We start from the raw sequence: 25692 nt of genomic DNA on the forward strand, positions 1-25692 counted from the left end.
ATTATTCATAGCTAAAAGCTCTGAAGTCTTATGTTCTAGCTCCTTGGCTGCAGGTGAAAAGTATCTAAAATACTCACGGTACAGCGGTTAAGAGTGTGCAGCTCAGGCTTTCTGGGCCTGGCTCCATCACTCCACTGCATAACTCTGGGCACTTAACTCTCCACCCCTCTACTTGCTGATCTGAACGTGAGTATATGAAAAGACAATACATTAAATGAATAGACAATGCATCTTATTTGATTTTTTAAGGATTAAATAACAGATGAAAGCACTTAGTAAAAAATATCTGACACAGAGAAAGACTAGAAGATTAGCTATTATTATTATAAGATTTAAAACATATTTTAATTCTGTGTACTGTTCTGCTACCTTGGTAACATTTAATCTTCCTTATAGCGGGCTGTTTTTATATCTAGTTGTACATTCATGATTAAATTTAAGTTCATTTCCACCTTTTTGGTCCTCTGTGGAGGATTAGAATACCTACCCTGCATCTTCCATCTTTTTTTTTTTTTTAAAGAGATGGAGTCTCTCTTTGTAGCCCAGGCTAGAGTGCAGTGGCATAATCACAGCTCACTGCAACCCTGAACTCCTGGGCTCGGGTGATCCTCCTGCTTTAGCCTCCGCAACAGCTAGGACTATAGGCATGCGCTACCAAGCCTAGCTAATTTTTTTTTTTTTTTTTTTTTTTAGAGATAGGGTCTCACTATGTTGCCAGGCTGCTCTTGAATTCCTGGCCTCAAGCCATCCTCCCACCTCTGCCTCTCAAAGTGCTGGGATCACAGGCACGAGCCACTGCACCTGGCCTCATAATATTCTTTTGTATACTTGAAATTATTCCTTAATTTTTATTTCTCTATTTAAGATCCATTTCTACCATTTCCATCCTTTTATTTGTAATGTTCTTTTCTAGATGTTTTCTCATTTCTATGTCCTTTCCAGGATGTAGAGACCAATACTGTATATATACTCTAATTAGTTAAAATAAGTAATAGTGGAATAGTTCTTCCCCCCAATATCCTTGTTATTATATCATTATTACCACCTGAGTATAAAATCATTTTGTTTTTATATATAGATTACAATGCTCTATGAACAACTGGAACTTTTTGGGTTAGCTACCTCTGCCTATCCCTTGTGTCTGTTTTAGAGACAGATAAAACTGGATTTTTACCCCAATTTTATCACTTGGTAGTTACATGTCTATGAGAATTAGACATTTTTTCTCTGAGATATTTCTTTATTTATAAAATGAGAATGGTAAATATGTCTCAATGTTGTTATGAGGATTGAAATGACAATTACGTATAAAAAGTGTCTGATACAGAATTAATGCTTCATATGGTAGGCAGTCAATAAATCTATCATTATTATAATTGTCCTTTGAAGAATGATCACTCAGGAATCCTCTCAACATGTCACATTTCCCTTAATATCTGGTACTTTTACGCTTTGGGCCTCTGGCCTAGTATAAAAAAGTAATTGCATGATATATATTTTCTAGGCTACCCTTCTAGAAACTGTGTACAGGAATCAGATTAGCAATCAACCAATTTTTCTGATATTAGGGCTTTTTATAACAACCATTCCTTTTCCAGGAGACTATTCTCACCTTATATTTAAAATTACTATCTTGGAAGAAATATTCTCATCTTCAAAATCCTATTATTAAGGCCCATAGTACTAAATTTTTTTTTTTTTTTTGAGACAGAGTCTTGCTCTGTTGTCTGGGCTAGACTGCTGTGGCATCAGCCTAGCTCACAGCAACCTCAAACTTCTGGGCTCAAGCAATCCTCCTGCCTCAGCCTCACAGGTAGCTGGGAGTACAGGTGCACACCACCATGCCTGACTATTTTTTCTACTTTTAGTAGAGATGGGGTCTCGCTTTTGCTCAGGCTGATCTCGAACTCTTGAGCTCAAGCGATCCTCCCACCTTGGCCTCTCAGAGTGCTAGGATTACAGGTGTGAGCCACCATACCCGGCCCACAGTACTAAATTCTTATTATTCAGGATTTCTTTTTTAGCTTAGTAATAGAAGCCAAAATAAATTCTATTTTGTAAAACTACAATTAATTCCCTACATATATATAGGAAACTGGACAATTGTAGAAGAAACAATTAAACAAAACCTACATATAATACTTGGTGACTAGGCCAATGAAATATTCTCAATTTTGGTTTAGGTTAACTGCAAAAATGGTTACATACAGTAATCATACAGATCTAAGATAATTAATATGACACAAATCTGGATTGTTCCCCACAAAGAGGATTTTCAAGACTGTATTTTACAAGTAGAATTAGACATTTGACATCACTGGTAAAGGTGTTATTATCCTATACTAATAAACATGGAACACTGAAAATGATTTAATGAAGACCGCTATGAAAAACAAGAAATGTTATATATTTTCTTTTTAAAAATAAAAAGTTAAAATGATTACACACTTGCATCTGACCAACTTGTACATAGAAGGAATATAATTTTGATGTACCATTATCGTACAATTTCACTATGTCATTTCCTTTTCTCAAACATTTTAAAATTTAAAGAGCAAGTTAAGGCTAAAATTTTTCACTGCAATAGTCATGAACTTCTATATCATCAATAAAATCTGAGTAATTATGATGTTTTGAATTTTAGTAAAGTATTATTTATCCAAAGTCTTGGTGATAAAACAAAAAACATAAATGAAATATATCAAAATATATCAGCTACTTCATTTTGGTCAAGTGTCAATTTTCTTACCAATAACCTATCAGATCTTCCTCTTACCTAGTCTTGGGTAAGGTGCAAATGAGAATAAAACTGCTGAAAAGCAAGAGAATGAGGAGATGCCAGAGCATAAATAATAAGCCCCTGACTAATTTTAATATACTATTGTTTTCATAAATCTCTTATTCTAATAATGCCTTATCCTCAAATAAAAATCTGCCATGAATATTTAACACCAACATGAACAAGTTACTTGGTCTCTTACCAGCTTGCTTAGAACACAGACACTTTTCTGAACGGTTTCTCTGGTGATATCTGCTTGCCTTACTTTCAATGCCTATTATAAACAAATAGTCACTTATCAGAAATACTTCATAGTAATATTTTAAAAGCCATAGGTTTTCAATACAAAAATAGCAATTAAATAGAAGAAATTTCTTGCATTTAGTTAAATCCAAAAAATATTTATTGAAACTCTCAGAAAACATTTATTGAGTGAATAAATGTCAGCATGGGCACTATGTGCCAGAATCTGTGGTAGGCACTGGGAATATAACAGTGAAGGGACAATCCCTATTCTCAAGGAATTTATAATCTGACGGAAAACACTTAACAGATAAGCCACCCCACCCAAATCAACCATTCACTGCCAATCAATCATTGATGATTCTGGTTTTAAAATGAGCAGCCCTTTCAGAGACCACTGTTTCTGGTGACAAGAGGCTAGTTTGAGAGATGACAAAAACAGTGTGTTCTCTAGAGATGGAAGAATTGTCAGCAGTTTTGTGAAGTTAGTTGTTCTATGCTGTCTGGAGTCTATTCTGGCAGACTTGTCTTGTAGTCCAGCACTGAGCACATAATTCATTCTTCAACAGTTGTGAAGATGACCATGTGAGATTTCTACAGTTCTCTGCTAGTAGAGAACAAATCTTGATTTGCTCAACCTCAGGTAAGGTTGTGATGGAATAAGACTCTTCCCCCTCTAGTGCTTACATGACCTATGGGGAATAAGAGGTAGTATAATAAAAAGAACAGATTTCCAAGAAAGGGAAATTCACCTCATATCATATACAAGTATATATGAAGGTTAACAGTACATTAAAAAAAATCAAATGTGCAAAGCTACCAGGCTAACTTTTATTCTCAGGTTTCTTTTATCTCCAGTTTTATTTTCCCAGCTTTACTGAGGTATAACTGATAAATAAAAATTGTATATAATTAAGGTATACATGATTATTTGATATACTATCTTTAGCTTTAGATTCAGTTGTTCACTCCACAAACATTTACTAGATGTATCCTACGTCCCAGGCTCTATGCTTGGAGGGTTATTTCACAGTAATTAACTAATCTGCACATCCTGAAATTTAGACCTGTAGTTTACTTTCAAATGGTTCCAGGGAAAAATATACACACAGAGCAAATGTAGTAGAACATTAACAACTGTTGAATCTAGGTGGTGGGTATTTAGGTATTCACTGTATTTTTAAAAAAAAATTTATCTGCATGAAATGAAATTTTCATTATAAAAAGTTAGAACAAAATTTTAAAAAGATTTACTAATTATTCACCCAAGGAAGCTTTTAAAACCTATTATTGCTAATGTTCAAATACCAGACACTCTAATTCAGTGGGTAGGAGGAAAGGCTAGGTACACATATCTTTAAAAAAAGAAAGAAAAGAAAAGAAAAAAAAGTCTCCAAGTAATTCTGGTGAAAATCCATTGTTTTACAGCAGTGGTTCTCAGGTGTGACTGCATATTAGAATCACATGGGAGCTTTGACGCTTGAAACCCAGATCATTAAATCAAAATCTCTGGGGTGGGACTTAGTCATCCCAACTTTTAAAGCTCTCCAGATGATTCCTGTGTAGCCGAGGTTGAGAACTACTCACTACTTTAAAGTATCAGTGACCTAATGAGAGGAAAGAGCTTTTTCCTCATAAAGACTATCCCCACCACAAAAAAACAGTGCTACACATAAGAGAATCATGAAAGGTGGGAACACCATCTTGGTGTCTTTGAATTTGTTAATTAGAGTTATTATTGTAAGTCAGGCATTAAGCTGGCAGGTAGTTTAAGAATAATCAAAATCTTAGTTATAATTAAGGTAACGTGAGAGTAGTTGGAAGCCACTGTTAAGTACATTCTATTACTTCTAAAATGCTGCTTCAAACACACACACACACACACACACACACACATATTACCACTCCATTTTTCTAAGTTATGTACCAAACACCATAAATAGAAAATTCAAAGCACCTTGAAATTTAAATACTGTATTTCAAATATAAATGGATAATTTAGGCATCACTATCTGAAAACAATGTACAAAATATTATGATACAAATACACACCAATGTCAACTTACAAAAATTTTTGTGTGAATAAATTGTTATTATTGGAAAAACAGCTACAGATTGTTTATAAAAATCTAAAACAGCATCATAGGCATCAATGAAAAATAAAGACTTCATGTTTCCCTAAGTGGACAACATCCAAGAAAGGATTTTGGAGTTTTTTTTTTCTGTTGTTCATCAGTAACAGTCATACCTTGGCTTCGATTTGTCGATAACAAGAGATACCATATACTGTGGCTCCATTTCCATTTCTGGGTGGCAAGTGAAAAAACACAGTATCTAAGAGATATGTAGAAAAATGTAAATACCAAGGTGAATTACCCTTATTAATAATGAAATTTGAAGTTATAATGTGGTCATTAACACAAAAATGATGATATAACAAGGAACCCATATCATACGTATTTACAGCACCACAGCCACTAGTTTCCTAGAATTCCTCTCATTACCTTATGGTATATACCCATCCCAAAAAAACCCAAGAGACTGAATTATAACAGGTCAAACTGAGACTACAATTCCAGAAAATCCTTTATGTATAGGGGACTGTTCTGGGTTAAAAGAAAGTAGAGTCATAAAAACCAATGGCAACATATGAACCATGATCCAAGAAATTTGGGGGATAATTGGGGAAATCTGAATATAGATTGGATATTAGTATTATGGAATTAGTATTAAATCTCTTAGCTGTGATAATGGTACTGGAAGTTATGCTGGGGAATGATCTTATTCTTAGCAGATGCACCCCTAAGTATTTAGAAGTGAAGTGTCATGGTATCATGTTTGCAACCGACTTTCAAATAGTACAGACAAAACTGTACACACATATGCACAAATATAAAGAAAATAATTTGTTGACTATTCACTATAATCTTAATTCAACTTTTCTATGTTAGAAAACTGTCATAATGAAGTGCTCCCAGTGGCAGCTCAGCTGCTCTGCCTACTCACTTCTTTAGTCAGGGCTCCTGGCAGAAATGTGGCCAATGTTCGCCAGCCATGGCCAATTAAAAGCTGGCACTCCTCTGGAGATGCTCTAGTGCATGACTGGTTATCTCCCAACAAGCATTTAAATATTTTATACACAGTCACAATAGGCTGAAGGTCTTTAAATTGCCAAAGTATTTAAAATCTAAGATGTCTTGGCAAATTTTTTCCAAAATGGCACCTAATTGCCTCACTGTCATTACATACCTTCCTGGTAGTTGTGTGCGCCATCTGGTAAGGCAAGGAAGGGCAAATACTTCCATTCTTCTGGTAAAGTGTGGCTGTCATGTCCATCTGCTGGAATCAGGGGCGGGTAAGAGAATTCAACCTAAAATGGTAAGTATTGTTAGCCAAAAGGTGGTTGATCAAAAGGAGTGTCTTATCCTGACAGGCAAAAATGCTTTTAGAGAACACATGTGCATAGGGGGAAGTAAAACTCAATTGAAATCAACCAGGGGGAGAGGGGAGGAGGGGACGGGTGAAAACCTACGTAACCGGTACAATGAGCACTATCTGGGTGATGGGCACACCTATAATCCTGACTCAAGCATTATAAAAGCAACACATATAACCAAAAACATATGTACCCCTGTAATACTGAAATAATAAAAAATGCTTTTAAACTCTGAATGACAGAAGTGGGGATAAGCCATACTTGATGATGACATTTGACATTATTAGCAAATCTATGGCATAGAAGGGGAAAAAGAAAAAAGTAATAAAAGAAGAAAAACGGTTTATAAAGCTTTCTCCCTTTGTGATTTAAGGGCTGTTAAACTTTAGTGTGCATAAAGAGAGTAGTGGTGACTGGACTGGGGACTGAGATTTGAGAGCTGTCACCAAATGGATGGTAACTAAAGCCATGGAACCCCGAGGAAAACCAACAGCCTACTGAATGGAGTGGGAGAGGTCCAACAAAGGAGCCTGAAATTGAGTCAAGGTCTAGGTTTACTTCCATCAGTTGGTTCCCTTGATCTCAATACCTGTAGCTTTGAACTTACGGTTTTGATAGGGCTCTGTGGGTGGGAGAGTAGTGCTGGGGTGTTTATTAACCTACACTTCAGGTGATTTTTTTTTTATTGAGAATGAGAACTGATCAGTGAGAGTTCAATGAAATCTCTCCAACACTGCCTTGTAGAGATAAAATGTTTAGTATGCATCCCCAGTTTCTGGCATTTCCCAGGTTATTAGCCTTTTCTCTGTGCTTCCATTTCTGTTTCTTATTTCAATGAGACTGGAGAGGAAGGCAGAATTCAGTGCACAGGGCTTGGGTCATCATAGATGTAGAAGGTGTAGGTGACTTTATGTTTTGTTTTCCTTTCAAAGTATACCTAAGCAGGAACTGGCTTGCATCAGTAATATATACACAGAAGCTGGAACAGCATAGACATAAGAATCACTTTTAGAACTAATCTTTACTCTGCAAAAATATGATGGTTCATCTTTCCACATTTCAATGAAATCAAGCTGCCAATTTAGTCACAGGAGAGCCAGCTGTAAACAGATTTTTTAAATGATTATTTAAAAAAATTTTTTTAATCAGCCGAATTTAAAATTCATGATTAAGAGGTGATCCAGGCCGGGCGCGGTGGCTCACGCCTGTAATCCTAGCACTCTGGGAGGCCGAGGTGGGCGGATCATTTGAGCTCAGGAGTTCGAGACCAGCCTGAGCTAGAGCGAGACCCCATCTCTACTAAAAATAGAAAGAAATTATATGGACAGCTAAAAATATATATAGAAAAAATTAGCCGGGCATGGTGGTGCATGCCTGTAGTCCCAGCTACTCGGGAGGCTGAGACAGGAGGATCCCTTGAGCTCAGGAGTTTGAGGTTGCTGTGAGCTAGGCTGACGCCACAGCACTCACTCTAGCCTGGGCAACAGAGTGAGACTCTGTCTCAAAAAAAAAAAAAAAAAAAAAAAAAGAGGTGATCCAATTTCATATTAAAAATTTTTAAAGGCCGGGCGCGGTGGCTCACGCCTGTAATCCTAGCACTCTGGGAGGCCAAGGTGGGCGGATCGTTTGAGCTCAGGAGTTTGAGACCAGTCTGAGCAAGAGCGAGACCCCATTTCTACTAAAAATAGAAAGAAATTATATGGACAGCTAAAAATATATATAGAAAAAATTAGCCGGGCATGGTGGTGCATGCCTGTAGTCCCAGCTACTCGGGAGGCTAAGACAGGAGGATCGCTTGAGCTCAGGAGTTTGAGGTTGCTGTGAGCTAGGCTGACGCCACAGCACTCACTCTAGCCTGGGCAACAGAGTGAGACTTTGTCTCAAAAAAAAAAAAAAAAAAAAAAATTTTTAAAGATACCAAAAGGACTGTACAGTAAAAAAGACTTCTCTCCTATCCAGCTACCCAGTCTTTTCCTTGCTCCCTACCTCCAGAAGCAATCAATGTTTACAATTTATTTATTTATTTTTAATTTTTTTTTAATGTTTATAATTTAAATGGACTTTTAAAAGGTTTGGATTAAGGAGTAAAACTTTTCTTTCAGAGATCAGTCATTTAAGACCAATTAACTGAAGGTGGGGCATAAATAATCCCAAATTACATTCCCCTATCTTCTCTATATATTTATCATACAGGTTTTATTCTAATTTGCTTTCTGGACAATAAAAGTGAGGGAAGGCAGGATGTGACAATGAGGTAACAGAGACACAAATTCAAAGCGAATGTTATAAAGCTGGTAATCTTAGAGTTAAAAAATTTCCCAACTCAGAATTCATTTTTAACATCAAAAAAACAGAAACAAAGAAATAAATGATCAGATTTTATGTAATCAATACCAAAGTCTAATATATATAATAATATTTATCATAAGAAGTCTTGGTGCTGGGCACAGTGGTGCAGGCCTGTAGTCCCAAGTGTTGATAATTATTACTAAATAATCTTTTTGAAAACCATTAAATTTTAATATCTAGATATTTATTTAAAGTGAATTTAGCATGGAATAAACATGCTTTTAAATAAACATAAATATCACATAACCCAATTCTCATGAGTAAATCATGAAGTATGCTGCTCTTTAGGGTCCAAAATTTTAAATCTAGAAAATTCTAAAACAAAATAGTACAACAATGTTCAACCTCATTTTTAATCATGGAAAAATATAATTTTTTACCCATCTGTTGAAAAACATTAAAAAGACTGTCAGTACTTTGACAAGGCTGTAGGGAAATAGGCTTGGTTGTGGGACTGTATAGTAAATTGGTACGACACTTTGGAGGGCAATTTGGCACAATTATCAAATCAATAATAGATTTACCCTATGTTAAAATAACTAAAGGGTTGGCCCTTAAACTGAGGTGGCTCTAACACCCAGGGCTCCTACTTGAGCAAACTGAGACTAAATGTAAAAGCAAACAAACTTAAGCTCAGTCAGTCACAGGCGGCCAACTGGGCATTAGTTATATTTTCTCGAACTTCCCACCAGGATACAGTCCAAAAGAGGCAACTGCTCAAACTTTAACCAATCAGATAACTTCTTTGCTTTAATTCTGCATTCGCCCTATAAAATCTTCAGTGGAGCGTCAGTCACTTCTGATTTGGAGCTATCCAGACTCATAAAGTACTGTCTGTCTGCTCAAACAAACTCTTTAAAATGTTAACGTGCCAAAGTTTATCTTTTAATACCTTTGACTCAGCAATTTCAGTTTTAGAAATTTATCCCACAGATACGCACACATATTCATAGATATGTACAAAAAATGTTCACAGTAGTGTAATTTATTGTAGCATAAAATGGGAATATTCACTAGACAAGTGGTTAAATAAATTTTACATCAGTTCAATCCAGCTGTTAAAGAGAATGTTAGATTAATATATGTCGACAAAGCGAGATAGCCATAATATAGTGTGTGGCAGGCAAAATAACAGCCCTCCAAAAACGTCCATATCCTAATTCCTGGAATCTGTCAATTTGTTACTTTACATGGCAAAAGGGATTTTGCAGATATGATTAAGGATCTTGAGCTGGGGACTACCCAGGTGGGTCCAGTGTAATCACAGGGTCCCTATAAGAGAGAGGCAGAAGAATCAGAGAAAGAGATATTCAAAGTTGCTATAGCATTAGTTTAGACAATGGAATGAAGGGCCATGTGACAAGGAATGTAGGTGATCTCTAGAAGCAGAAAAGGCAAGAAAATTGAACCTCCAGAAGAAACAAAGCCCTGCTAATACCTTGATTTTAGCCCAATGAAACCCATTTCAGAATTCTGACCTCCAGAACTTTAATAAATTTGAGTTGTTTTAAATCACTAAGTTTGGTGTCATTTATAAGGCAGCAACAGAAAACTAATATATGCTGTTACATATAAAAAGCAAGTAGAGGCTGGGTGCGGTGGCTCACGCCTGTAATCCTAACACTCTGAGAGGCCGAAATGGGAGGATCGCTCAAGGTCAGGAGTTTGAGACCAGCCTGAGCAAGAGCGAGACCCCATCTCTACTAAAAATAGAAAGAAATTATATGGACAGCTAAAAATATATATATAGAAAAATTACCCAGGCATGGTGGCGCATGCCTGTAGTCCCAGCTACTTAGGAGGCTGAGGCAGTTGGATTGCTTGAGCCCAGGAGTTTGAGGTTGCTGTGAGCTAGGCTGACGCCATAGCACTCTAGCCTGGGCAACAGAGAATCTGTCTCAAAAAAAAAAAAAAAAAAAAAAAGCAAGTAGAATATCTGTAAATGTAGTATAATCCTATTTATGCCATGATTTCATCTATGCAAAAAAATCATACTTTTTGTAAATGGATTTAAAAAATGCTTGAAAAGACACAAACTATATATACTGTTAACAGAGGTTTTAACTCTGAAGAGAATAGGGTTGGGGATTGAAGATAAAGGGAATATTCCTGCTAAGTTTTTATATCCCTATCTTTTTGCTTCAAAATTTTCAAATTTACAGAAAGGTTAAAAGAATATGAACAACCTTATAAACTTCACCTACACTCACCAACTGCTAATTTTTTGGCCAACACTTGCTTTATATGTGTTGCATGTATATACAAACACATATACTTTTCTAAACTATTTGACAGCAAGCTGAAGATATTATCATTTACTTTTAATTAGGTATTTATTTTTAAATGGATATGTATTGCTTTTAGAACTAAGAAAATAAATAAAAAAGCAAAAGACAACCACAAGCAGTTCCTAACTTCTGAAGAAAATCTCACTTCCATCCTATCATCTTGTAGTTAAGATCAAATGTAGAAATATATCTTCTTTTCTCAAGATTTAGTTAACAAGTTGCTAATGGCCAGAAGTTTAATTAACATTGGAAGCTATGCTATGTTCAACAAATTCTCCCAATTCCCAACTCTACTGAAAGGAGATCAGTTTTGGGTGGCTCTAGTTAGAAATCAAGATGTAGCTGACTCATAAAATTGTCATAAATAGGAGAGAGATACTACATATACTCCCAAGAATTCCATGGGTTAAATTAACACGATTTTAGGCTGACTTGGGCCCAGACTGTCTGTAACAGTTTCTTTGGGAAAATGCCTTCAGAATTTCAAACAGCCAACTTTTGGAATACAACTCTTTCATAAATTGTAGACTGCCTGTACTGTTGGCAGCTTTCTAGAATTCTTTTCTCCTGTTGGTAGATTTGCTACCAACAAACACTTGCATTTGGAAACTGCTGAACTTGCTAATCAAATTGAAAACTGTTTATACAACCTCCTTTCTATATCTATTAATATATATAAAACAATTTTAATGGTTATATAGTATTGCATTGTTTAATTAATTCAGTATTGTTGAATATTTTTTCTAGTTTTTTTAAACAGTATCATAAACTATTCAGTATTATTCAAGTGTGTGTGTGTGTGTGTGTGTGTGTGTGTATGTGTATGTATTGGTCTTTGCCCCTGGTTCCTTGAACAAAACTCCTAAAACCTTTAGAATTTCCTGAGCGATAGGAGCATCTTTTGTTATTTATAATGAGCCCCAATCAATCATACCTGAGTTCACACTAATAAGGTAACTCTTGAGGGGGCTGGCCACCAGAAAGACAAGTCTTGATTAGGGGATGGAACTTTCAGCTCCACTCCTCAACAAACGGGGTGAGGTGTTAAGACTGAATTCAATCATCAACGGCCAATGACAATCGATCATGTCTATGCAATGAAACCTCCATAAAAACTCCTAAACAATGGGATTCAGGGAGCTCCCAGGTTGGTGAACATACCAAGCCGTTTCAGGTGGGGGTTGGTACGCTTGGAGATGACAATGAAGCTTTGTGCCCCTCCACCCATACCTTGTCCTGTGCATCTCTTCCAACTGGCTGTTCCTGAGTTGTGTCCTTTATAATAAACTGGTAAATGTAAGCAAAGCATTTTTCTTCGTGCTGTGAGTCGTTCTAGCAAATTATTGAACCTTAGAGAGGATCACGGGGAGGCCCAAATTTGTAGCTAAGTTAGACAGAAGTGTGGGTGGGCTAGGGACCCAGGACTTGTGACTGGCACCTGAAGTGAAGGTAGTCTTGTGGGATGAGCCCTTAAATCTCTGGAGTTAATGTCAGAATAGGACTGAACGCTAGAATACCTAGTCTGTATCTGTGAATCAGAGATCAAGCATGGAAAACAAATAAAAAGAACCAGTTATTTACAAACTGATGGTATATTTAAATCTCAAATTGTATATTTTTCACATTTTAAATATTGACCAAATATTCTATATGACAGCTTTCTATATGTTCAAATTAATCCAGACAGGCACACAATTCATAGCATAAAAACTTAACGGGAATTCTCTTGGAAGTTGCCTAAGATTCTTAAATACTACTCAGTTGAATCAAAAAGCAATTTAAATAATAATGCCAATTAAATTAACCAGCACCATAGAAAGTGAAGCTAAGTGTAGCAGGCTGCCTCACTGCACAACTCCAGGGGGAAACATGGGCGCTGTAGGTTACATGAATGGCTCTCCCTGGAGTTCCGTAGTGAAGTCTATAAAGTTGTACATTGCAGCCCTAAGGGTATGTTAAAAACCATATGTTAAGTCCCCAGAGATTGAGAAATGCTTAGACTGATTTTCATCTAGTAGGGATACTATTTAATAGTAAAATTTCACAGCCAAAAATCTAAGTAAAATTTGGGGATCAAACATGGTATCTGGTAGGGCATTAACACATACATACAATGTGTGACAGATATAGCAAATGTCCCCCTAAAGGATGTTATTAAATCATAAAAATTTCAAATACCTCCATATAACCAACGTTCATGTGACCAAATCTACTTTGATTCCAATTAGTAGTAATAATTTACATACTCATATGATCACAAAAGAAGAGGGAAAAAGACAATACCTGATTTCTTAAAAGTGAAAGCTGAATAAAGATGCTCTAATCACAAAGAATAAAAAAGCAATTTTTCTTTCTTTCTTTCTTTTTTTTGTTTGAGACAGTCTCACTCTGTTGCTCAGGCTAGAGTGCCATGGCGTCAGCCTAGCTCACAGCAACCTCAAACTCCTGGGCTCAACCAATCCTCGTGCCTCAGCCTCCCAAGTAGCTGGGACTACAGGCATGCGCCACCATGCCCGGCTAATTTTTTCTATATATTTTTAGTTGTCCGGTTACTTTCTTTCTATTTTTAGTAGAGACGGGGTCTCGCTCTTGCTCAGGCTGGTCTCAAACTCCTGACCTTGAGAGACCCTCCCGCCTCGGCCTCCCAGAGTGCTAGGATTACAGGAGTGAGTCACCGAGCCCAGCCAAAAAAATGCAATTTTTCTAAATGCTAAATGAACTATGCAAGAAAGGGTGACACGTGTTTGCCCACCAGGAACGGTAAAAATTACCACTCCTTTTCATAGTTTACAAATCAAATTGGTGTCCCCTAGTCAGATTCCATTTACTTTGTCCTGGAGGGTGGAGAAGACTGAAAAGACAAAGAGAAACTACAAAAACAGTATAATATAGTACCTGTGTGTACTCTGAGTACTTTAGAGGTACCTTTTGTTCACTTTTTAACAATACACTATCCATTCCCCTACCAGAGAATTTTATATAGCAAATAGAAGCCACAACACCCAACTATTAGCACACAAATTAAACATATTCATGGACCCCCACAGATATCCATACATGGCTTACAGATGAGAGTTCTTCCCAGTAACTGAGTCAGCCGCTCTGTCGCTTTGCTCCCTTTCTAGTCATCTCAGGAATCTTTTCCCCTTTCACTTAGAAGGACAAATTATTTATTTTCTTAATAGTCATAACATTTTGGGCATCAAAGTCAAAGCTCTGTTGTTCCCCAATTGAAAACAAAACCAAAAAAGCTCTACACATCAAAGATGTCTTCTTTCAGTTATGTTTTCTCTCCTAAATCTCTCAAAAAGTCAATACTACAAAATTCTTGGCATTATTCCTCTTCACTCTGTTACAAAGTTGGCAACAAATCACTGTATTTGTCAACTGTTGATTTTTGAAACAGCTGTGCTTAACATGCCTATTGTATTTCATAGTTTTCTGAGTGCACTAGATGCTCAGAAAAATAAAGGGTATACTATAAAGTAAAATGGCACTATTGAGACTTACCAATCAAAGACATTTGTTTTTAAATTAAATGGAAATAAGTTTCTTAGTTTAAAGCATTTGTTTTTATATATTTAAGTGAATAATAGGCTGCTATTTCTATTTTTTACTAAGAATTAAAGAACTATTTTATATTCCTTTACTTAAGACGGAGTACTTGGATTATGAACAGGAAGATAGATGACATATATTTTGCTTAACTATAGAAAATTTTTTTATGTAATGGTGAATTCCATTACAACGAAACTAGAATCATATCATCACTTTATTATATAAAGGAACGTGACATTTTGCTGGTGTCAATAAAACTACATGAGACAAAGGAAGCTAATTTTCATGCTAAATGTACTTGAGGCACCAAAATTAAGACTTCATCATTCTGTTTTTCTACTTTAAGATCAATGGAACTTTACATGAGTATACATGTTCATTAACATGAAACAATGCATATACATAGCCAATTAAAGATTTTATAGAATTAAAAAAACCACTACCGTCACTATTTTAGTGTTACAAGAACACTGAGAAATTGCTAATATCTTCATCTCTTTCTCTGACTATCCAAAGTCCAGCGAAGTCAGAGGCATGTGCAAAACACTCTATGTTAAACGAAGAATGCCACAGTACAATGAGTGATATTTGCTATGAAGAGTCACCCAGACTAACTTATTTTTTTTTTTTTTTTTTTTTGAGACAGAGTCTCACTGTGTTGCCCGGGCTAGAGTGAGTGCCGTGGCTTCAGCCTAGCTCACAGCAACCTCAAACTCCTGGGCTCAAGCGATCCTCTTGCCTCAGCCTCCCGAGTAGCTGGGACTACAGGCATGCACCACCATGTCCGGCTAATTTTTTTTTGTATATATATATTTTAGTTGTCCATATAATTTCTTTCTATTTTTAGTAGAGACGGGGTCTCACTCTTGCTCAGGCTGGTCTCGAACTCCTGACCTCGAGCGATCCACCTGCCTCGGCCTCCCAGAGTGCTAGGATTACAGGCGTGAGCCACCGCGCCCGGCCCCAGACTAACTTAAATTGTGTTCAGTAAGTTGTTTCAAAATCCATTTTAATAAAATCTCCATTAAAAAAAAATGGCTAAAATGAATCTCTATACTTAAGAAAAAAAGGTGCAAAGATTTAGCCACAAGGATGTTCTTTGCAGTATTATTAAAAATAGTGAAAAATTGGAATGTCACTTAAGTGTTTAAAAAGGCAATTAAATAAATAACAGTATTTCTATAAAACAAAATACTATTTAGCAATTTTAAAACATAATGTAATATTTATTAAAATGGAAAATATTTATGACATATTGTTACATGAAAAGGGCAGGCCATCATACTTGATCACCATATGATGCATTCTTGGAAAAAATATATTCATAGACAAATTGGAGAGATAGTCATCAAGGCGTTAAAGAACAGATTTGTTTAGGACACAAGATTTTTTGAGTGTTAGTCTTCTTTATTTCTTTTGTATATTTTCTCACTTTTCTACAACAGTGAGTATATTTTGTAAGTAGGAAGGGAAGGTCCCCAGAGAATGTAGGCATTCCACTAACTTGAGCAATCCACCTGTTTTTGAGGCCTTTGGCTACTCAGCTGGTTAAAACTAGCTCTTAACAGACCCTTGCAGCCTATAGATAAATTCAAGTGAACGTTCCTCAAAGTCTCCACTCTGGCAGAAGCTATAGCTTCATTACCGTAATATGCAATTTATGTGTGAGCATGATGAACCACACATGTGTAAAGGGAAATTATGCCCCTACATGTGATGACAGCTTTTTCTCTATTACCCTATAAAAACCCCATGCCACTTTTCCTCAGGGAGACACTGCTTTGCAGAATATTCCCAGTGCGCTCCTCATTTACTGCAAGTGATTAAAACTACTGATCAAGACCTGCATCCTCATGGAAAGTCATTTATTACTTGCCAGGTGAACAACCCTCCTCATTCAGGTAACAAATGTTACTTCTGATCATAAATGTTATTTTCAAAAATAGCTGGAATATGATTTTGAAATTGTCAAAAATATCAGCTTAAATAACAACCTCTAAAAATATCCCAGGGAGAACTTGAATTTTTAATCTGATGGCATCTTAACCAAATATAGTAAGACCCGTTTTACTCAAAATTATTAAATAGGTAAGTAGACTCCTGCCTATGTGTCTTCATCTTCCTCTTGCAGTGTCGATCTCTACTAGACCAAGGCCCTTCTTCACTCTTCCCTTTAGCAAAGTCTATGCCTAGCGAAGTATCTGAATCACATTAATGATATGAAACAGAAGGTTATCCATGGGTATAAGTATTTTACATGGGACCAAAGTCTTAAACCAAAAAAAGAAAATTAGATACTTTCTAGCTAGCTAAGAGGAATCATAAGTGGATGAAAGAATCTTCCTGATATGTCTAAATTTCCATTACACAAGTTGACACTCTGCTTGGCCAAAGCCTGAATGAAAACTATTCTACTGTTCTAAGTGTTAATATTGTAGCTCTGCTAAATCAGAGATGTTCACAATTTCAGCATATACAAAAAGCATGGGCAAAATCAGGAAAAAACCTCCTTTGAAATATTAAATTTTAAGAAATAAAAGTGCTGTGAAGGGCCAGAAGATGTAATCTTGTTTTAGAACAAAGTTTCTCTAAAACCAGTAGCTAAAAAGAATTTAAAATGTTATTCTTCTCTAACCTCTAACCCTCCAGTTTTGTTCTTTCTGCCCCAAAGAACTACTTAATTCAACAAGATTCAAATAATACGCCTGAATGTTTCATTATTGTCACCACAGGATTCCATTAATAGCAGGTGTCAAAACAACAGGCTTGTCAGTGAGCCATCTGTCACCAAAACCTGAATCAGTCAGGGCTTGAGTATAGCCGTATCACCCTAACATGAACTAACCCCCTTAATCTCAACCCACCCCTGAATTTGCAATGCAACTCTATGTTACCCATGAAGACTTTCCCGTGACAAGTCCAATCAGGCCAACAGGAAAGTCTGCCATTCCCTTCACTGTTTCTGGTTGCTTTATTCACTAAGTGGAATTAGTGTTAACACTTCTAACTCTGCTTTTCTTAAGAAGTACAGTCTGGTAAAACCAGTTTATTTAAGACTTGAAACTGCAAGCTATGTATGCAAAACAATAAACTATCAGAAAAGTGGTCAAAAATCAAATAATTATACTTTTTTATAATATCACTTTGGAAAATATTCCTTATTGAGTATTTAAAAAATTCTAACCTATTTATGAAAGAACCAGTTTATTTGGTATACATTTGAGTATACTATTTAGCAAAAAATTATGCTAATCTGACAAATATGGTTTACGTACTGGAACAACAAAACCCTGGAATACACAATCCACAACAAGCAAATTTACTATAGAGGTGTCCATAAATTATTTCATGTCAAAGAGTCTAATTTCATTTAAGTTTCAAAGGAGGAAGCATCCTTTGTTAAATGCTAAATTAAAAAAAAATTCAGGGCCGGGCGCGGTGGCTCACACCTGTAATCCTAGCACTCTGGGAGGCCGAGGCGGGTGGATCCCTCAAGGTCAGGAGTTCGAGACCAGCCTGAGCAAGAGCGAGACCCCGTCTCTACTAAAAAATAGAAAGAAATTATATGGACAACTAAAATATATATAGAAAAAATTAGCCGGGCATGGTGGCGCATGCCTGTAGTCCCAGCTACCCGGGAGGCTGAGGCGGTAGGATCGCTTAAGCCCAGGAGTTTGAGGTTGCTGTGAGCTAGACTGATGCCACGGCACTCACTCTAGCCCGGGCAACAAAGCGAGACTCTGTCTCAAAAAAAAAAAAAAAAAAAAAAATTTCAGGAAAAACATTTGAAATGGGTAAATATTTCAAAACTATTTTAAATGTCCTGGTAGTACTTTAAATCACTTAAAATGTTCTAAATGTTAAGGGTATCAGTAAACTATAATAGAAAAAGCCCAACTAGAAGCTAACACGTTATCTACAGAAGAAATCACTCCCATAGTTACCCAAATAAAAGTGAAAAAAAATCAAATGATAATGTTAATAGATGTTCATTTAAAATATATCTTGAAGACTTCAAACACGGAAAAAGTGCAGGAAACACAATTAACAACCATCTTTCACAAACCTAGTTTTTGGGTCTTCAACATAACACCCTATGAGAAGACATCTTTCATTTTGTGGTCCATGTGAAGAAATGACAAAGTTACCATGCTTAACCAAGCAGACTGCTGAAAGGCACTACTTTTAAACAAAGGTTTTACTTCAGCTTGCTTCAATCTAAAAGTTACAAATTATAACCAAGTGCGGGTATTTTTGCTATGAATAATCTCAGTGCATGGAAAGAATTGGTGATCAACATGACCCACAGCAATTCTGAATACTTGGAAGAGCAGTTCCCTCACACAAGTTAAAACTATGTGAAGTCAGAGTCACAATTCAATGAGCCATGCACTTTTAATCCTGTACACCTGGAAGTAAAATCTTAAAATGGAAAATAAAGTAGCTGATTAATCCATCTCACATAATTATAATTAGAGCCTCTGAAAACACCTGATATACTGGTTAAAACAAAAACCAGCCATCTGTAGAACAGTTATTCTGTCTAAGATTTACCTGCACATAACACACACCCTTTCCAAAAATGAAGTGCATTTGGATTTTGAAAGGTTAAGAAAGCAGAGTGCACCAGGTGTGGTGGCTCAGGCCTGTAATCCTAGCACTCTGGGAAGCCTAGACGGGAGGATTGCTTGAGCTCACGGGTTCGACACCAGCCTGAGCAAAAGCGAGACCCGGTCTCTACTAAAAATATAGAAAAATTAGCCAGGCATCATGGCGCATGCCTGTAGTCCCAGCCTACTTGGGAGGCTGAGGCAGGAGAATCGCTTGAGCCCAGGAGTTTCAGGATGCACTCAGCTATGATGACGTCAGTCACTCTACTCAGGGTGAAAGAATGAGACACTGTCTCCAAAAAAAAAAAAAAAAAAAAAAACCCCAAAACGCAGAGTGTAGGGCATTTAACATTTAAGACGACACTGATTTGCAGAAATGAAGAACATCCTTTGAGAACTAATATAACATATATTGGACATTTTAGTGCATTTGCTTTTATAATACTCCTCTCTACCTAGTAAAAATCAACATTGTTCTTAATATTTTATAAAAACTAAGACTAAATAGGGAAAAAATAGGGTAACCAAAAATGGGGAAAAAAGTACTCAAACAAATTATTTTTCTATCTTTTCCAATACTATTATATATCCATTGAACATCTGGTCCAGCTAGATGAACTACCATGAATTTATACAAATTATGTCTCCAGCAAAAGTTTCATTGTTTTTGACTGAATTGACATGTCAAATTTATTGACTAATCCAGCGTGAGAGACTCTTTCATTCACTTGCTGTTTTCTGACTGGCTGTGCTAGCAGCCCCTCAACACAACTTGGCTAGTACCTTCCTTCTAATGAAGGTTTTTCAGATGATTCACTCACCCAACTGTAACTCTCTTTAGACTCCAGAAATCATAGCATCATCTATCCAACCGACTTCCATTAACGGAACATTGAAAATTAACAGATAATTACCAGTAAGTCAATATTTTTCTCTGAGAATTAGTAATAGATCCATTGAAATTATAAACGTTTGACTCTTGCAAAAGCTACAGAATATGCAATAGAGGCTAGGCGAGGTAGCTTATGCCTGTAATCCCTTTGGGAGACCAAGACGAGAGTATCCTTTGTGGCTAGGAGTTTGAGACCAGCCTGGGCAACACAGCCAGACCCCATCTCTACAAAAAATAAAATTAGCAAGGTGCGGTGGTACATGCCTGTAAGTCCTAGCTACTTGGGAGGCTGAGACAGGAGGATCGCTTGAGCCCAGGAGTTCGAGGTTATAGTGAGCTATGATCATGCCACTGCACTCAAGCCTACACAAAGGAACAAGATCCTGTCTCTTAAAAAAAAAAAACCAGAAACCAAAAACCAAAAATAGACCAGTCTAAAAATCACTTCTTTTTACTCACTGTGCATTTTCACTTTAACTAGCTATATAGCACATTCTCACCTCTGATTTGCAAAACCAGGTTCTTAGTGCGTCACTTTCTGCTACAGTGCAAGAGAGGCAGCTGTAATTTTAAAAAACTGCAATAGGAGTTTGAGTTTGCAGTGAGCTATGATGATGCCACTGCACTCTTTTTAGCCTGGGCAACAGAGTGAGACCCTGTCTTTAAAATAAATAAATAAATGAATAAATAAAAGAGGTGCAATAAAAAAGCAAGCCACTTTGAGCACCTGAAAAACAGCAAACAAAAAAACAACTCCCCCTTGGCCAGGCACAGTGGCTCACATCTGTAATCCTAGCACTCTGGGAGGCTGAGGCGGGAGGATCGCTCGAGGTCAGGAGTTCAAGACCAGCCTGAGCAAGAGCAAGACCCCATCTCCACTAAAAACACAAATTATCTGGACAACTAAAAAAAAAAATATATATAGAAAAAATTAGCCGGGCATGGTGGCACATGCCTGTAGTCCCAGCTACTCGGGAGGCTGAGGCAGGAGGATTGCTTGAGCCCGGGAGTTTAAGGCTGCTGTGAGCTAAGCTGACGCCATGGCACTATAGCCCAAGCAACAGAGTGAGATTCTGTCTCAAAAAAAAAAAAAAAAAAAATTATTACAAAAAAAAAAAACCCATATGTGGTTTCTCATCTTTCATTGCACTGTGACAGAACTCTTTGCATTTTCTTCTACAGTAACCCATACTCAATAAGTATATTATTGAAAAAAAAAAATTGCCATTGTCTCTGTGAAGCACCATTTGGATTATTAAAAAACCAGCAACAACAACAAAAAACAAGGCATGTACTTTTTTCTACTAAATGCCTGCAACCTAAAAGTGCTATTAAAAAAAAAGATGTATATTGTTTCATGGGTACACAGTTTTTGTTGGGAATGATGAAAAGGGTTTGGGTATAGGTAGTGGTGATGATTACTCAACACTGTGAACCTATTTAATGTCACTGAATCATACACTTCCAAATGATTAAAATGATAAATACTATGTTAGGTATTTTTAAAAAAGGAGAGATGTCATTATAATGACTAGGGACACCTGGGTTTCAATGTTAGCACCAAACTAGCTATGCAGGCATGCTCAAGTCACTTAACCTTTCAGGGTTTCAGTTTACTCATTGGGAAATTTAAGGAAGTTGGAGTGGATGATCTCTAAGGATTTCTGCCAGGTCTAAAATTCCTATGAAGAATCTGGTAGGGGAAACTGAAGCAAAGAAAAATTGAGCAATTTAGAATTGCTGTAGGTCACAGGGGCTGGGATGCCAAGACATCATCCAGATCTCCTCACTCCCAGTACAATGTTCATTGTACAAAACCAGTCACCTTGACCTCAGTGTTGAAGTCAAAAGCCAGACAAATTCAGAGAAATGCCATAGCACCCAGCATGCTACTTCAGCCCAAAGTGCCTCTTTCATCTTACAATCTATTTTACAGTTTTAATTTCGTAGCAGTATTGCATTTTGTTTCATAAAGTAAATAATTTTTCCTTCTGGAAATATAAATATTATTTTCACCAATAAAACAGGTAGAAAATACAATTATCTTAACTTTAGATGACACCAAAAGTTAAGATATTTTATTCTATCTCCTACCAATATAGGTATCTTCTTATTTCTTGCCCAAAGCTCCATTAGGTTTGGTTCTGAAGTGGGCTTCCAACTCTTACTTTACTCTGAGAGACTCCTAAAGTCCCAAAGCCAAATAAAAACATATGGCACTGGAAGCAATTCTAGGTCTGACTCCAGAACTGTTTTGCAGTGTGACCTCAGCAAGATCATTTTACTTCCTCCAAGTTTCAATTACTTCACCCGCATCCACAGAAAGTTATAAAGTGACTACCATGTTCACCTCTGTGAAGTTTTAAAGCATTAAAAATCGAATCATGGAGCAGGATGTCTCACATCTATAATCCTAGCACTCTGGGAGGCCAAGGCGAGAGGACTGCTTGAGCTCAGGAGTTCGAGATCAGCCTGAGCAAGACTGAGACCGCGTCTCTACTAAAAATAGAAAAATTAGCCAGGCATCCTGGCATATGCCTGTAGTTCCAGCTACTTGGGAGGTTCAGGCAGGAGGATCACCTGAGCCCAGGAGTTTGAGGTTGCAGTGAACTGTGATGATGTCATTGCACTCTACCCAGGACAACAGAATTGAGACTGTCTCAAAAAAAAAAAAAAAAAAAGAAATCGAATGATGATGAATACAATGTTTGTATGCCATGGCACAATCTCAAATACCTATTCTCTTTATAGGGCCATATTTTATAAAACTTATATTCTACTGCTGCTGGGTGGAATTCTTTTAGTACCACACTGAATAATGCAATTTCCTCCTTGGTGTCTTTATATACTGTTTTTACATGAGGGAAGAGGAATATATTTTAAAGTAGCCTTTAAAACACAAACGAACACAACCACATTTTCACTCCCTTCATCACTTATTCTTTATCGAACTTAATTTTTGCCAATTAAGTCTTGCAAAATGTTTCATTTTCTATAAAACGCAAGAAATCAAATGCTTCATTACCTAGTGGTAGCAATCAGTATTTTTAATACCTTAAAAAAGCATTTCAATTTACTGCTCACTAGCACATTATGACATCACTGCCTTCCAGTGTTTGCTCGCTCATTAAATAATCCCGTTTCTCTTCTGTTCTCTTGCCTTCAATACATACATTAGAAATGTTCCATTTCAAATGCTGGATTAAAGATTCAGCGAAGCTGCTGAAAAATGCCTGTCTGCACATTTTGCTCAGTAAATACACTTTCTCTTACTGCAGTCGATCTGGAGAGGTCTCTCACGAAAAGGCAAGATCTGCCCAAGATCATATAGAAAAACGACGGCCCAATGGGAAGGGGGGAGCCAGGGTCAACCGACAACCCTAACGCGACAGATTCTAAGGCTTCCATCAGATAAACAAAGGGAGATGATTTTCCTACGGCGCCCACATGTGCTTCAACCTACTTGAGGCATTTGTGTGTAAGCCCACAGAGCTCACTATCTTGAAAACGGAGTCCAAGTGCTGAATTTTTCTAAAGACTCCCATTATAGGTGGACACAGTGACGGCTGGGGAAGAGATCCTAGATTCCTTCCTCCCATTCCACCAAAGGAGAACTTAAAAACCCACAACCCACACAAACCAACTAGCTCCTCCGCTATTTATACAACACTTTTCAGGGGCAGAAGATGAAGGGGTTGTGGGGGCTGGGCTTCAGGTGGGGCGAGTGCAAGGAGCTGGAAAGGAGTCAAGTTCAGAGGCCAAGGGTCGCGGGAGCCGTGGGGAGGACCGAGCACAACGCGAGCTGAGCCGAGCAGAGGGTAGGGGGCGTCGGGCGGGGGCGAACGCCCGAACGCCCGAACGCCCGGGGGCGGGCGCAGGCCCTTCCTCACCTGGCAGCCCTTCTTGTGGTGAAAGCCGACTACCACGATGTGCAGGACCGGTCCCCGGAGGGCGCCATCGCCGCCTCGCCCGGCCTTCTCCATGGGCTGCCGCCGCGGGTCCGCACGACCACTTCAACCACCAAGGGCGGCGTGCCTGACCGAGGGCGGAGAGCAGCGGACTTCAGGTGTCAGCGAGGGCGCCGCATGAGGGCGGCGCATGGAGCCTGGAGGAGGCAGAGCAGCTCCCGCAGCTCCCCGCAGCCCCCAGGGCCTCGGCCACTCTTCCCTCATCCGCTTCCGCAGCTTCCGGGCTGTCACCTGACGCGACGGCCGCCGCCGGCGAGGCTAAGCGGAGCGGGGCAGGGCCCGGCCGGGCCGGGAGGGACCTGACGGGGTGGGGCCTGAGGGGAAGGGCTGGAGCCTGGGAGAGCCGGGCGGGGCTGAGGGAGGAGAGGTCGAAGGGCCGGGCCGGGGGTGGGGGGAAGGGGCGGGACAGGGCGCGGCAGAACAGGGAGCGTCTGACGGAGATGGGCGGGGCAGGGGCGGGGTCTGCGGGATCTGGGCGGGCCTGGCCTTGCGCCTCCGCACACCTTGCTTTTTGCTCCACCGGCTGTCTCAAAGTGCTTCCTTTTCCTTTGGCCCCTCTTCTTCCTCCTCCAAATCTCTGCCTGTTCTCTCAGTTCTCCTTTTGCCACACTCTCCGAGTGCTCAATACCTTCACTTTTTTGGCCTAGGGTGTCTCTGCCCTTTCTCTTAAATATTTAATAACGTGGAGGCATATTGGTGAAGTTGTTTAACTGTGTATTTAACCTTTAAATTACTTGCTTACTCGAGATTTCTCTTTTGTTTCATTTAGGGTTTCCCCCCTCATTTAAATATTACGTATAGGAGTTCGGAAGCGATTTAAGGCCTGAAGCAGAATATTCTTGACAATGAAGGAAGTGTGCATGAAAACCTGGTGAAATGATTATTCTAGTCATGCCTTTTTAAAAGAATATTATTTTCATTCCATCTTTTATGTTTTTGTTTTTGAGACAGAGTCTCACTCTGTTGCCCGGGCCAGAGTTGAGTGCCTATCGTCAGCCTAGCTCACAGCAACTTCAAACTCTTGGGCAAGCAATCCTCCTGCCTAGGCCTCCCAGAGTGCTAAGATTTTTTTTTTCTTTTCTTTTCTTTTTTTTTTTTTTTTAAAGCAATGAGTCTCAAGTGTGAATAATAGAAGTACTAACACATTTAACAAATCTTATTCAGGGCAGTTTTGGAATAAACTAAAGGTTAGGTGCCTGTTTCAAATAGAATTTGAGATTACTACAATAACTGGCTGTGAAGTTTACCATTACTAGTTGCAAATCCCTTAGTTTAGACAACCTTAACATTTGATATTTTCCACTTATGGTATGGAACTGTAAGGAGCTCCATTCTCTTTTTTTTTTTTTTTTTTGAGACAAAGTCTTGTTTTGTCACCCAAGCTAGAGTGGGTGACATCATCATAGCTCACAGCAACCTCAAATTCTTGGTCTCAAGTGATCCTCCTGCCTCAGCCTACCAAGAAGCCGAGACTACAGGCGCAGGCCACCACACTCCGCTAACTTTTCTATTTTTTGTAGGGTTCTTCTTGCTTCTTGTTCAGGCAGGTCTGAAATTCCTGGCCTCAAG

The 25692-nt window shown here is 38.1% G+C and overlaps 1 protein-coding gene across 2 annotated transcripts in view; it reads right to left on the bottom strand.

The window, feature by feature from the left end:
* AVL9 (AVL9 cell migration associated) overlaps nt 1-24327 on the bottom strand; it is a 55579-nt gene extending 31252 nt beyond the window's left edge. For both annotated transcript variants that reach the window (XM_069461344.1, XM_069461343.1), the window contains exons 1-4: nt 24046-24327; nt 6272-6392; nt 5271-5356; nt 2982-3053 (exon numbers count right to left, since the gene is read on the bottom strand). In XM_069461344.1, the coding sequence (XP_069317445.1) occupies nt 2982-3053; nt 5271-5356; nt 6272-6392; nt 24046-24138 (372 nt within the window). In that variant the 5' untranslated portion in view covers nt 24139-24327. The remainder of the gene's footprint in view (nt 1-2981; nt 3054-5270; nt 5357-6271; nt 6393-24045) is intronic.
* Between the last annotated feature and the right edge of the window lie 1365 nt (nt 24328-25692).

This window comes from Eulemur rufifrons, chromosome 29 (assembly GCF_041146395.1).
Source record: "Eulemur rufifrons isolate Redbay chromosome 29, OSU_ERuf_1, whole genome shotgun sequence".
Classification (NCBI taxonomy): domain Eukaryota; kingdom Metazoa; phylum Chordata; class Mammalia; order Primates; family Lemuridae; genus Eulemur; species Eulemur rufifrons.